Source organism: Mirounga angustirostris, unplaced genomic scaffold, assembly GCF_029215605.1.
Source record: "Mirounga angustirostris isolate CCGP_5_RB_7025 unplaced genomic scaffold, mMirAng1.0.hap1 SCAF_7, whole genome shotgun sequence".
Classification (NCBI taxonomy): Eukaryota; Metazoa; Chordata; class Mammalia; order Carnivora; family Phocidae; genus Mirounga; species Mirounga angustirostris.
Window position 1 is genome coordinate 3,101,677 of NW_026991715.1, and position 15,991 is coordinate 3,117,667.

The window sequence follows — 15,991 nt, forward strand, 5'->3', positions numbered from 1 at the left end:
TCTTATTGTTCTATCTCATCCCTCAATGTCTAAATTAAGATATGATTATTTTCTTTATTAAGATAATTAATAATCTAGATCCTTTACTACTCAGTGAACCAGAGGAGAGTCATGTCATCACCCTGTTCTTCATATTCCTTATTAAGAAATATAAATGTATAAGGATGCTAGATCCTTGCTGCTCAGATTAGGGTCCTCAGCCAGTGATGCCTTCTGTGAATTTGTGTGGAATGCAGAATCAGAGGGCTAACCCAAGATGACTGAATTAGCATCTATATTTTTACATAACCCTCAAGTGATTCATACATCCATTAGAAATTGGGATTACTGCTCTAGAAGACTTTGAAGCCCCATTCTGCTATAAATGTGGTACACCCACCACATGGTGGACCTGTTTGCTTTGTAGACCCATTTGTAGTATAAAAATCCTTGTTGAGATTAGATACATGTAATGAATCTGCTAAGATTTGTGGAGATAATATTTCTTTTGGAGGGTGTAAGAGGATGAAGAGAGGGGACATTCTTTCATAAGGGAATGCAAAGACTAAGACACAAGAGTCCACTTAAACTTTGTTCAAAATTTCTTTCTCAAGTGTAAGCTTTATTTTTTAAAAGATTTTATTTATTTATTTAAGCAGAGAGAGACACAGCAAGAGAAGGAATACAAGCAGAGGGAGTGGGAGAGGGAGAAGCAGGCTTCCCGCCAAGCAGGGAGCCCAATGCGGGGCTCGATCCCAGGATCCTGGGACCATGACCTGAGCTGACGCTTAATGACTGAGCCATCCAGTCACCCCTAAAGTGTAAGTTTTAGTTTGATATGCATGTTTGACAGTAAGGGCTCCCAATTTATCTTCTAATTTATAGATTCTGCCCTAAAAAAGAAGCATTCAGAAATGGATTATACTATTTTTAAATAATTTATTTAATGGTAACATAAGTGGAAATTGATTATCTTAATGACAAAGAGAAACATATTTTGATTATCTGAAATAAAAAATGGACTTAACCAATGTTATTTACCACATAGTAAAAATGATCACCATCATCATTTTTCTGTCACTCATCATTCTTGATTAAATCTAAATAACTGATTATATACATATATATCATTATAATAACTGATATATATATATGTGTATATATATATTTAATTTAAATTCCAGTTAGTTAGGTGATGGGAATTAAGGAGTGCACTTGTCATGAGCACCAGATGTTGTATGTAAGCATGGAATCACTAAATGGTACACCCGAAACTAATATTACACTGTGTGTTAACTAACTGGAATTTAAATTGTTCTTTTCAGAAAATAATTAGTTTCAAAAAGATTTTCTGTTTTTAGCCCATTCTCAGTGTAATCCCTCCAAATGAGTATCCAGGTGTCTTAGATGCAGGAAGCAGTTGCCTTAAATCCCTTTTTCATATGGAAATATTTTTTGGTGTAAAGAATGTATCACATTAATAAGTTTATACATGAAATATTCAAGGTCAGAGAAGAAAAAATAAGTTTACACTAATTAAAACTTTTTTATAGTTTACTTCTGAACATTATTTTTTGGGTCAGAGCTAAAAATTAGAAGACCAATTCAAAAGCTGTGTCAAACATGAAAGTGACTAGAACCTACATTTGACAAAAAGAAAAGAAAAATACATATTTTCATTTAAGGACCAGGCAGAATGAGTTTAATTACAATGTAGTGAATTGTGTCAACACAAAGTGCTCATCCTTTTGTGTGTTTAGATGTAATCTATAGCTGTGCCTGGGCATGTCCAGAATAGGATGATGCAGGTCCAAAGATTGAGTTTGCATATAGGGTCTGAAGTGTAACTATGTTGCAATCTTTGCAAAAATGCTAAAATGCTTCACACATGTCTCTTCAACGACTAATTTGTGATAATAGCACATATCTCTCCATATTATTAAATTACTTGATATTAACACAGCTCCAAATACAGAGCAGGCACTCAGCATATGTTCGACTGTCAGTCTACATTCAGTTACTGAAGCACACTCATGAATCCTTTTCTTTTTCTTTTTCTAAGACTGTGTGATTGGATCAAAAGCCTCAATGTGTAGCCTCTATTTACCACTATATCTCAAAATTCAATGGGCACAGACAATGCAACTCTCTCCCAGGATTTTCTCCTGCTGGGCTTTCCTGGGTCCCAGGTCTTTCAGCTCTCTCTGTTTATGCTTTTTCTGGTGATGTACATTCTCACAGTGAGTGGTAACATGGCTATCTTGATGTTGGTGAGTACATCCCACCAGCTACATACACCTATGTACTTCTTTTTGAGCAACCTCTCTGTCTTGGAGATTTGGTACACCACAGCTGCAGTCCCCAAAGCCCTGGCCATCCTTCTGGGGAGAAGCCAAACCATCTCATTTACTGGCTGCCTTTTGCAGATGTACCTTGTTTTCTCACTGGGCTGCACAGAGTACTTCCTCCTGGCAGCCATGGCTTATGACCGCTATCTGGCCATCTGCTATCCTCTACACTATGGGGCCATCATGAGCAGCCTGCTCTCAGCACAGCTAGCCCTGGGATCCTGGCTGTGCGGTTTTCTGGCCATTGCAGTGCCCACAGCCCTCGTCAGCACCCTGTCCTTCTGTGGTCCCCACACAATCAACCACTTTTTCTGTGACATTACACCCTGGATCACCCTGGCTTGCACCAGCACACAGGCAGTGGAACTCGTGGCCTTTGTGATTGCTTTTGTGGTCATCCTGAGTTCATGCGTCATCACCCTGGTCTCCTACATCTACATCATCAGCACCATTCTCAGGATCCCTTCAGCCAGCGGCAGGAGCAAAGCCTTCTCCACATGTTCTTCACATCTCACTGTGGTGCTCATCTGGTATGGGTCCACGATCTTTCTTCATGTCCGCCTCTCCAACAAAGAGGCCTTGGATCTTACAAAAGCTGTGACTGTCCTGAACACTGTGGTGACTCCAGTTCTAAACCCATTCATCTATACTCTCCATAACAAGGAAGTAAGAGAAACGCTGCTGAAGAAGTGGAAGGGAAAATAAACTGCCCTTAATAAAACAGAGCTCTGTTAATTATCTCCTTATCTCTCCAATTAAGAATATGGAGGGAAAAAGAAAATGTTCCTTGATACAGGAGAAAAAAGTAACTGAAGGAGAAGAAAAAAACTGCAAAAAGACAATACCTATAATGGAGAAATCTATTAATGGCAACATAGAATCTCTAAGGGCAGAAATGAAAGCTGAATTGGCAGAACTTAAAAATGCTATCAATGAGATCCAATCCAATCTAGATAATTTAACAGCTAGGGTATGTGAGGCAGAACGAATCACTGACCTAGAAGACAATTTAATAGATAAAAAGGGAAAAGAGGAGGCAAGGGAAAAACAACTCAGAATCCATGAAAATAGAATCAGAGAAATAAGTGACACCATGAAGCATTCCAATGTCAGAATTATTGGAATCCCAGAGGGGGTGGAGGGAGAGAGAGGACTAGAAGATATATTTGAGCAAATTGTAGCTGAGAACTTACCTGATCTGGGGAATGAAACAAACATTCGAGTCCTAGAGGCAGAAACGACCCCTCCCAAGATCAAGGAAAACAGGCCAACACCCAGGCAAGTAACAGTAAAACTCACAAATCTTAGAATGAAGGAAACCATCTTAAGGTCAGTTAGGGGGAAGAGATTCCTTACGTACAGAGTGAGGAACATCAGAATAACATCAGACCTATCCACAGAGACCTGGCAAGACATATTCAGGGTACTAAATGAGAAGAACATGCAGCCAAGAATACTTTATCTGGCAAGGCTATAAATTAGAATGGATGGAGAGATGCAGAACTTTCAAGACCAGCAGAAACTGAAAGAATATGTGACCACTAAGCCAGCCCTGCAAGAAATATTAAGGGGGGTTCTATAAAAGGAGAAAGACCCCAAGAGTCATATACAACAGAAATTTACAGGGACAATCTATAAAAACAATGTCTTCACAGGCAACATGGTGAAAATTAACTCATATCTTTCAAAAATCACTCTCAACATGAATGGCTTAAGTGCTCCCATAAAATGGCACAGGGTTGCAGATTGGATAAAAGACAGGACCCATCCATATGCTGACTACAAGAGACTCATTTTGAACTTAAAGATACGTCCAGACTGAAAGTGAAGGGATGGAGATCCATCTTCCATGCGAGTGGACCTCAAAAGAAAGCTGAGGTAGCAATTTTTATATCAGAGAAATTAGATTTTAAACTAAAGTCTGTAGTTACAGACACAGAAGGACACTATATCATTTTAAAGTGTCTATCCAACAAGAAGATCTAACAATTGTAAATATCTATGCCCTGAATGTGGGAGCAGCCATCTACATAAGCCCACTGTTAACCAAAATAAAGAGTCATATTGATAACAATACATTAATTTTAGGAGACCTCAACACTCCTCTCTCAGCAATAGACAGATCATCTAAGCAGAAAATCAACAAAGAAACAAGAGCTTTGAATGACACACTGGAGCAGATGGACCTCGTAGATATATACAGAACATTCCACCCTAAAACAACAGAATACTCATTCTTCTTGAGTGCACATGGAACTTTCTCCAGAATAAACTACATACTGGGTCACAAATCAGGTCTCAACCGATACCAAAAGATTGAGATTATTCCTGCATATTCTCAGACCACAATGCTTTAAAACTGGAACTCAATCACAAGAAAAAATTGGCAGAAATTCAAACACTTGGAAGCTAAAGACCACTCTGCTCAAGAATGTTTGGGTCAACCAGGAAATCAAAGAAGAGCTTAAACAATTCATGAAAATCAATGAGAATGAAAACACATCGACCCAAAACCTATGGGATACTGCAAAGGCAGTCCTAAGGGGGAAATACATAGCCATCCAAGCCTCACTCAAAAAAATAGAAAAATCCCGAATTCACCAACTAACTCTACACCTTAAAGAACTAGAGAAAAAGCAACAAAAGATGCCTAAGCCAGCACTAGAAGAGAAATAATTAAGATTAGACCAGAAATCAATGAAACTAGAAGCTGGTTCTTTAAAAGAATTAATAAGGGGCGCCTGGGTGGCTCAGTTGTTTAAGCAACTGCCTTCGGCTCAGGTCATGATCCCGGAGTCCTGGGATCGAGTCCCGCATCGGGCTCCTTGCTCGGCGGGGAGTCTGCTTCTCCCTCTGACCCTCCCCCCTCTCATGCTCGCTCTATTTCATTCTCTCTCTCAAATAAATAAATAAAATCTTAAAAAAATAAAAGAATTAATAAGATCAATAAGCCACTGGCCAGACCTATCCAAAAGAAAAGAGAAAGGACCCAAATTAATAAAATGATGAATGAAAGGGGAGAGATCACCACTAACACCAAGGAAAAAGAAACAATTATTAGAAATTATTGTCACCAACTATATGCCAATAAACTGAGCAATCTGTAAAAAATGGATGCCTTCCTGGAAACCTGTAAGCTGCCAAGACTGAAACAGGAAGAAACTGACAACCTGAACAGGCCAATAACCAGTAACGAGATTGAAGCAGTGATCAAAACCTCTCAAAAAACAAGAGTCCAGGGCCTGATGGATTCCCTGGGGTATTCTACCAAACATTCAAAGAAGAAATAACACCTATTCTACTGACTCTGTTTCAAAAAATAGAAACAGAAGGAAAACTTCCAAACTCATTCTATGAGGCCAGCATTACCTTAATCCCCAAACCAGGCAAAGACCCCATCAAAAAGGAGAATTTCAGACTGATATCCCTGATGAGTATGGATTCCAAAATCCTCAACAAAATCCTAGCTAATAGGATCCAACAATACATTAAAAGGATCATCAACCACGACCAAGTGGGATTTATTCCCGGGATGCAAGGGTGGTTCAACATTTGCAAATCAATCAGTGTGATAGAACACATTAATAAGAGGAGGGAGAAGAACCATATGGTCCTCTCAATTGATGCAGAAAAAGGATTTGACAAAATACAGCATCCTTTCCTGATTAAAACTCTTCAGAGTATAGGGATAGAGGGAACATTCCTCAAGTTCATAAAATCCATCTATGAAAAACCCACAATTAATATTATCCTCAATGGGGAAAAGATGAGAGCCTTTTTCCTTAAGATCAGGAACATGTGAAGGATGCCCACTCTCACCACTGCTGTTCAACATAGTACTAGAAGTCCTAGCAACACAAATCAGACAACAAAAACAAATAAAAGTTATTCAAATTGGCAAAGAAGAAGTCAAACTCTCTCTTTTCACAGATGACATGATACTTTATGTGGAAAACCCAAAAGACTCTACCCCCAAATTACTAAAACTCATACAGCAATTCAGTAATGTTGCAGGATACAAAATCAATGCACAGAAATCAGTTGCTTTCTTATACACTAACAATGCAATTGTAGAAAGAGAAATTAGAGAAACGATTCCATTTACAATAGCACCAAAAATCATAAGATACCTCGGAATAAACATAACCAAAGAGGTAAAGGATCTGTACTCTAGGAACTAGAGAACACTCATGAAAGAAATTGAAAAACACACAAAAAGATGGAAAAATATTCCATGCTCATGGATTGGAAGAATAAACATTGTTAAATGTCTATGTTATCCAGAGCAATCTATACCTTCAATGCCATCCCGATCAAAATTCCACTGACATTTTTCAAAGTGCTGGAACAAACAATCCTAAAATTTGTATGGAATCAGAATAGACCCCAAATCACCAAGGAAATATTGAAAAAGAAAAACAAAGCTGGGGGCATCACGTTGCCCGATTTCAAGCTATATTACAAAGCTGTGATCACCAAGACAGCATTGTACCGGCACAAAAACAGACATATAGACCACTGGAACAGAATAGAGAGCCCAGATACGGACCCTCAACTCTATGGTCAAATAATCTTTGACAAAGCGGGAAAAAATATGCAATGGAAAAAAGACAGTCTCTTCAATAAATGATGCTGGGAAAATCGGACAGCCACATGCAGAAGAATGAAACTCGACCATTCTCTAACACCATACACAAAGATAAACTCAAAGTGGATGAAAGACGTCAATGTGAGACAGGAATCCATCCAAATCATAGAGGAGAACATAGGCAGTAACCTCTTTGACATCAGCCACAGCAACTTCTTTCAAGATACATCACCAAAAGCTAGTGAAACAAAAGAAAACATGAACTTTTGGGATTTCATCAAGATAAAAATATTCTGCACAGGAAAGGACACAACAAAACAAAGAGGCAACCCACAGAATGGGAGAAGATCTTTGCAAATGACACTACAGATAAAGGGTTGATATCCAAGATCTATAAAGAACTTCTCAAAGTCAACAGTCAAAAAACAAATAATCAAGTCAAAAAACGGGTAGAAGACATGAAAAGTCACTTCTCTGAAGAAGACATACAAATGGCTAACAGACACATGAAAAAAATATTCATTATTATTAGCCATCAGGGAAATTCAAATCAAAACCACATTGAGATACCCCCTTACACCAGTTAGAATGGCAAAAATGGCCAGGGAAAGAAACAACAAATGTTGGAGAGGTTGTGGAGAAAGGGGAACCCTCCTACACTGTTGGTGGGAATGCAAGCTGGTCCAGCCACTTTGGAAAACAGTGTGGAGTTTCCTCAAAAAATTAAAAATAGGGCTACCCTATGACCCAGCAATTGCACTACTGGGTATTTACCTCAAAGACACAGATGTAGTGAAAAGAAGGGCCATATGCACCCTAATGTTCGTAGCAGCAATGTCTGCAATAGCTAAACTGTGGAAAGAGCCAAGATGTCCTTGAAGGAATGAATGGATAAAGAAGATGTGGTCCATATATGCAATGGAATATTACTCAGCCATCAGAAAGGATGAATACCCAACTTTTACATCAACATGGATGGGACTGGAGGAGATTATGCTAAGTGATATAAGTTAAGCAGCGAAAGTGAATTATCATATGGTTTCACTTATTCGTGGAACATAAGGAATAGCATGGAGGACATTAGGAGAAGGAAGGGAAAATGTAGCGGGGAGATTGGACGGAGAGTTGAACCATGAGAGACGACTCTGAGAAACAAACTGAGGGTGTTAGAGGGGAGAGGGTGGGGGGATGGCTTAGCCCAGTGATGGGTATTAAGGACAGCATGTACTGCATGGAGCACTGGGTGTTTTTGGAAAAGAATGAATCATGGATCACTACATCAAAAACTAATGATGTATGGTGACTAACATAACATAATAAAATAAAATCCAAAAGAAAAAAAAAACAACAAAACCCAGTGCTCATCACATCCCGTGCCTTCCTTAATACCCATCACCCTTCTACCCCATTCCCCAACCCCTTCCCATCTGTGACCCTCAGTTTTTTTTTCCATGGTCCATAGTCTCTCATGGTTTCTCTCCCTCTCTGATTTAACCCCTTCAGATTTCCCTCCCTTCACCTATGGTCCTCTGTGGTATTCCTTATGTTACACATATGAGTCAAACCATATGATAATTATCTTTCTCTGCTTGACTTATTTCACTTAGCATAATCCCCTCCAGTTCCATCCATGTCAATGCAAATGGTAGGTATTCATCCTTTCTGATGGCTGAGTAATATTCTGTTGTATGTATGAACCACATCTTTATCCATTCATCTGTTGAAGGGCATCTCGGCTCTTTCCAGAGTTTGGTTATTGTAGACATTGCTGCTATGAACATTGGGGTGCATGTGCCCCTTTTTTCACTATATCTGTATCTTTCACATAAATACCCAGTAGGGCAATTGCTAGGTAATAGGATATCTCTATTGTTAATATCTTGAGGTACCTCCATACTGTTTTCCAGAGTGGCTGCACCAGCTTGCATTCCAACCAACAGTGTAAGAAGGTTCCCCTTTCTCCATATCCTTGCCAACATTTGCTGTTTCCTGTCTTGTTAATTTTTGCCTTCTGGTGTAAGGTGGTATCTCATTGTGGTTTTGATTTGTATTTCCCTGATGGCAAGGTTGTTGAGCATTTTTTCATGTGTCTGTTGGCCATTTATATGTCTTATTTGAAGAAGTTTCTGTTCATGTCTTCTATCCATTTTTTGGCTGGATTATTTGTTTTTTCGGTGTTGAGTTTGATGTCATTGACCTTCATTTATAAAACTAGGTGCTCGTGAGAAAGGTGTATAACTAAACAAAATTTAAATTCTTGTCCCTTTTAAATTTTACCTTGATCATATAAGTAAAAGGTTTTGAGAACTGTATTTGCAAAATATGAAGTATGAGAAATAGGGAAACGTTTAATGAATAAAAAGATAACCGAAATTAGAGTGTGAAATTATTTCAACATACTGTTTTGTGGATAAAATACAGTAAAATGGGTACATATAAAATGATAACTATCATGTGCCATGTTTGTAAACAAGGATAGTGAACAAAACAATCTAAAAAAGCAGGTTATGAAAAGTGAAAATTAGATAAAGGACTGCAGGAGGGTTTGAAAAAAAAAAAAAGCAATAGAAGTCCCTTACATAATGTTTTGACCCTAGAAAAGAAAAAAAAAAATACTAATTTTGATTGTTAGCTTGTCACCAAGTTTAGAATATCCAGTGGCTTCAGAGGAAAAACAACTACTAGAAAAAATAATTGTGATAGTTACTTGATTTCCCCCAATCCTATTTCTCAGGGAGTAAGATACTTTTCAACCATCAACCCATCAAAAGTTCATTTCCCTCTTATCCCATTTTCCATGGCTGTGTGTTAGAAGCTGCAAAGTGGGGCTTGGCAGCCTGAGTCAGTCTGGCGATAAAATCCGTCCCATTCTGCATTGGCTTACACACCTAAAAATATGTGCTTCTCAAAGGAGAAAAGCCTGTGGAACTGAGTAGAAGCTACCCATTAGATTCTGTTTATTTGTGTTATTTGAAATCTCTATTGGATTCCCACTCAAAATTGAAGTGAGAAGAGGACAGAATAAGAAGGATATATATTTGAATGGGATAGGAGAAAATATTTCATTTTGAGAGTCATAATATAAATTTTCAAAAATTGTATCTATTTTGAAAGTTTACCACTTAAAGTACCATAATGAAATGATGTACATGTAATCTGATTTACTTTATTTACTGTGAGCATGTGTTTCAAATACATAAAATTTCTCAGCTTTAAAAATTAAAAAAAACACAAAAGATTTTTTGTTGTTGTTAATGATGAATATTGTAGTACCTTGCTTGTTTGTGGTGATGATATCATGTGTATATGGACATGTACAAAATAATCAATTTGTATATTTTAAATGTGCCTACTTTTTGTTGTATTAATTATACCTCAATAGAGCTCAAAAAAATTCCTAATCAAACTTTTTGGGGATTTCTAAGAATCAATATTTTTAACAAGAATCAGATTGGTACTTTCTGAGTACCAATACCAATCCTGCTTCAGTGGGGGAACCCCCCAACTCTCAAAAAACAAAAACAAAAACAAAAGCAGTTGCTGCTATCAATCTCAGTGAAAATTTTCTTTAATATTTTGCCCTAGTTCTGCTGCACACCTCACTGTACCCAAACTAAGGAAATAATCTTCAGTTTTTAAAGTCAATGAGCGAATGAGTCAGTTTGATATGGTATTGTATCAAAGATATAATGATAAGTGAAGGAAATCAGGGAGGATAAGCAAAATACATTAACTCAGCTTTTTCCTCTTATGATGATTAAAAAACACTATTTAGGCATTATTTGCACGATATATTATCAAGTGAATATGCTTAATACCTGGCTAGTTTACTTTGTTGTTTTTTTTAAGCAGCGATTTTTTTCCCCAAGTTTAAACTCCAGCCAGGTAACATACAGTGCAATATTAGTTTTAGGCATAGGATTTGATTCATCACTTACATACAACAGCCAGTGCTCACCACAAGTACCCTCTTTAATACCCATCACCTCTCTAATCATGCATCTGCCCACCTCGCTTGCAGTAGTCATCAGTTTGTTCTCTATAGTTAAGAGTCTGTTTCTTGGTTGGCCTCTCTCTTTATTTTTTTTAATCCCCTCTATGCTCATTTATTTTGTTTCTTAAATTCCTCATATGAGTGAAATCATATAGTATTTGTCTTTCTTGGACTAACTTATTTTGCTTAGAATAATACGCTCTAGTTCTATCCATGTCAATGTAAATGGCAAGATTTAATTATTTTTGATGGCTGAGTAATATTCCATTGTAGAAAAATATATAATTTAATTAAATATATATGTATATAATGTATAATTAAGTATAAATATATAATTATATATGGATATATAATTTAATTAAATATATATGTATATAGTGTATAATTATGTATACATATATTATATATGTATATATACATTCTATACATTTATAACAAATATATATTATTTAATTAAATATAAATATATACATGTGTATAATTATATAATTATACTTTACTGAGACCTGCAGAACATTTTTCACATAACAGTGTGATACTGGCAAAAAAAAAAAAGGAAACTAGATCAATAAAACAGAATAGAAAGAGCAGAAATAAAGCCATGCTTATATGGTCAATTAATCTATGTCAAAGGAGGCAAGAATAAACAATGGGCAAAATACAGTGTCTTCAGTAAATGGTGCTGGGAATACCAGACATCTAAATGAAAAGAAAAAAACCCGTAAAACTGGTCTACCTTCATAAGTAGTGCTACAATAAACATAGTGGTGCATGTATCTTTCCAAATTAATGTTTTTGTTTTCTTTGGGTAGACACCTAGTTGCGAAAATACTGGGTTGTATGGCAATTCTATTTTTTTTTTTGAGTGACCTCCATAATATTTACCACAATGGCTGCACCAAATTTGCACTCCCATGTTATAAAGAAGACCATAAATTATTTATCTATCTCTTATCTATCTATCTATCTATCTATCTATCTATCTATCTATCTATCATCATCATCTATCTATCATCTATCTATCATCTATCTATCTATCATCTATCTGTCTATCATCTATCTATCTATATTGATGGAGTGAGATAGAGAATGGAATACTACTTATAGAAAAGAATGAGATATTGCCATTTGTGCCAACATGGACCTGCAGGGTATTATGCTAAGTGAAATATGTCAGACAAAGACAAATACGATATGATTTCACTTATATGTAGAATTTTTTTTTAAAGATTTTATTTATTTATTTGACAGAGAGAGACAGTGAGTGAGGGAACACAAACAGGGGGAGTGGGAGAGGGAGAGGCTTCCTGCTGAGCAGGGAGCCCAATGCGGGGCTCGATCACAGGACCCTGGGATCATGACCAGAGCCGAAGGTAGATGCTTAATGAATGAGCCACCCAGGTGCCCCTATATGTAGAATTTAAAGACAAAACAAATGAACAAACAAAAAGCAGAAACAGACCCATAAATACAGATAATAAATTGATGGTTTCCAGTGAGGAGGGGCAGATGAAGAAAATAGGTAAGGGGCATGGGAAATACAAGCTTCCTGTTATGGAATAGATAAATCATGGGGATGAAAGGTATAGCATATGGATCACAGTAAATGCTTTTGTTTTTTTGTTTTTTTTTTTTTTTTTTTTTAATTTTTTTATTCTTATGTTAATCCCCTTACATTACAACATTAGTTTTAGATGAAGTGTTCCATGATTCATTGTTTGTGCATAACACCCAGTGCTCCATGCAGAATGTGCCCTCCTACATACCCACCACCAGGCTAACCCATCCTCCCACCCCCCTCCCCTCTAGAACCCTGTTTGTTTTTCAGAGTCCATCGTCTCTCATGGTTCGTCTACCCCTCCGATTTCCCCCGCTTCATTCTTCCCCTCCCGCTACCTTCTTCTTCTTCTTCTTTTTTTTTTTCTTAACATATATTGCATTATTTGTTTCAGAGGTACAGATCTGAGATTCAACAGTCTTGCACAATTCACAGCGCTTACCAGAGCACATACACTCCCCAGTGTCTATCACCCAGTCCCCCCATCCCTCCCACCCCACCCCCCACTCCAACAACACTCAGTTTGTTTCCTGCGATTAAGAATTCCTCATATCAGTGAGATCATATGATACATGTCTTTCTCTGTTTGACTTATTTCACTCAACATAATACCCTCCAGTTCCATCCACGTCGTTGCAAATGGCAAGATCTCATTCCTTTTGATGGCTGCATAATATTCCATTGAATATATATACCACATCTTCTTTATCCATTCATCTGTCGATGGACATCTTGGCTCTTTCCACAGTTTGGCTATTGTGGACATTGCTGCTATAAACATCGGGGTGCACGTAGCCCTTCGGATCCCTACTTTTGTATCTTTGGGGTAAATACCCAGTAGTGCAATTGCTGGATCATATGGTAGCTCTATTTTCAACTTTTTGAGGAACCTCCATACAGTTTTCCAGAGTGGCTGCACCAGCTTGCATTCCCACCAACAGTGGAGGAGGGTTCCCCTTTCTCCGCATCCCCGCCAACATCTGTCGTTTCCTGACCTGTTAATTTTAGCCATTCTGACTGGTGTGAGGTGATATCTCATTGAGGTTTTGATTTGGATTTCCCTGATGCCGAGCGATATTGAGCACTTTTTCATGTGTCTGTTGGCCATTTGGATGTCTTCTTTGGAAAAATGTCTGTTCATGTCTTCTGCCCATTTCTTAATTGGATTCTTTGTTCTTTGGGTGTTGAGTTTGATGAGTTCTTTATAGATTTTGGATACTAGCCCTTTATCTGATATGTCATTTGCAAATATCTTCTCCCATTCTGTCGGTTGTCTTTTGGTTTTGTTAACTGTTTCCTTTGCTTTGCAAAAGCTTCTTATCTTGATGAAGTCCCAATAGTTCATTTTTGCCCTTGCTTCCCTTGCCTTTGGCGATGTTTCTAGGAAGAAGTTGCTTCGGCTGAGGTCAAAGAGGTTGTTGCCTGTGTTCTCCTTTAGGATTTTGATGGACTCCTGTCTCACATTGAGGTCTTTCAACCATTTGGAGTCTATTTTTGTGTGTGGTGTAAGGAAGTGGTCCAGTTTCATTCTTCTGCATGTGTCTATCCAATTTTCCCAACACCATTTGTTGAAGAGACTGTCTTTGTTCCATTGGACATTCTTTCCTGCTTTGTCGAAGATTAGTTGACCATAGAGTTGAGGGTCCATTTCTGGGCTCTCTATTCTGTTCCATTGATCGATGTGTCTGTTTTTGTGCCAGTACCATGCTGTCTTGATGATGACAGCTTTGTAATAGAGCTTGAAGTCCGGAATTGTGATGCCACCAGCTTTGCTTTTCTTTTTCAATATTCCTCTGGCTATGCGGGGTCTTTTCTGGTTCCATACAAATTTTAGGATTATTTGTTCCATTTCTTTGAAAAAAGTGGGTGGTATTTTGATGGGGATTGCATTGAATGTGTAGATTGCTCTAGGTAGCATTGACATCTTCACAATATTTGTTCTTCCAATCCATGAGCATGGAACGTTTTTCCATTTCTTTGTGTCTTCCTCAATTTCTTTCATGAGTATTTTATAGTTTTCTGAGTACAGATCCTTTGTCTCTTTGGTTAGATTTATTCCTAGGTATCTTATGGTTTTGGGTGCAATTGTAAATGGGATCGACTCCTTAATTTCTCTTTCTTCTGTCTTGTTGTTGGTGTATAGGAATGCCACTGACTTCTGTGCATTGATTTTATATCCTGCCACTTTACTGAATTCCTGTATGAGTTCTAGCAGTTTTGGGGTGGAGTCTTTTGGGTTTTCCACATAAAGTATCATATCATCTGCAAAGAGTGAGAGTTTGACTTCTTCTTTGCCAATTTGGATGCCTTTGATTTCTTTTTGTTGTCTGATTGCTGTGGCTAGGACTTCCAATACTATGTTGAATAGCAGTGGTGATAGTGGACATCCCTGCCGCGTTCCTGACCTTAGGGGGAAAGCTCTCAGTTTTTCCCCATTGAGAATAATATTTGCTGTAGGTTTTTCATAGATGGCTTTTATGATATTGAGGTATGTACCCTCTATCCCTATACTCTGAAGAGTTTTGATCAAGAAAGGATGCTGTACTTTGTCAAAAGCTTTTTCGGCATCTATCGAGAGGATCATATGATTCTTGTTCTTTCCTTTGTTAATGTACTGTATCACATTGATTGATTTGCGGATGTTAAACCAACCTTGCAGCCCAGGGATAAATCCCACTTGGTCATGGTGAATAATCCTTTTAATGTACTGTTGGATTCTATTGGCTAGTATTTTGGTGAGAATTTTTGCATCCATGTTCATCAGGGATATTGGTCTGTAATTCTCCTTTTTGATGGGGTCTTTGTCTGGTTTGGGGATCAAGGTAATGCTGGCCTCATAAAATGAGTTTGGAAGTTTTCCTTCCGTTTCAATTTTTTGGAACAGTTTCAGAAGAATAGGTATTAATTCTTCTTGAAATGTTTGGTAGAATTCCCCTGGGAAGCCATCTGGCCCTGGGCTTTTGTTTTTTGGGAGATTTTTGATGACTGCTTCAATTTCCTTAGTGGTTATAGGTCTGTTCAGGTTTTCTATTTCATCCTGGTTCAGTTTTGGTAGTTGATACATCTCTAGGAATGCATCCATCTCTTCCAGGTTATCTAATTTGCTGGCATAGAGTTGCTCATAATATGTTCTTATAATTGTTTGTATTTCTTTGGTGTTGGTTGTGATCTCTCCTCTTTCATTCATGATTTTGTTGATTTGGGTCATTTCTCTTCTCTTTTTGATAAGTCTGGCCAGGGGTTTATCAATCTTGTTAATTCTTTCAAAGAACCAGCTCCTAGTTTCGTTGATCTGTTCTACTGTTCTTTTAGTTTCTATTTCATTGATTTCTGCTCTGATCTTTATGATTTCTCTTCTCCTGCTGGGTTTAGGCTTTATTTGCTGTTCTTTCTCCAGCTCCTTTAGGTGTAGGGTTAGGTTGTGTACTTGAGACCTTTCTTGTTTCTTGAGAAAGGCTTGTATTGCTATATACTTTCCTCTTAGGACTGCCTTTGCTGCATCCCAAAGATTTTGAACAGTTGTG

General features: G+C 37.6%; 1 protein-coding gene across 1 annotated transcript; it reads left to right on the top strand.

The window, feature by feature from the left end:
* The first annotated feature begins 2,105 nt into the window (after positions 1-2,105).
* On the top strand, positions 2,106-3,032 carry LOC123842935 (olfactory receptor 6F1-like). The gene has a single exon (XM_045872091.2). The coding sequence runs from the start codon at positions 2,106-2,108 to the stop codon at positions 3,030-3,032; it is 927 nt and encodes a 308-aa protein (XP_045728047.2).
* Positions 3,033-15,991: the final 12,959 nt, after the last annotated feature.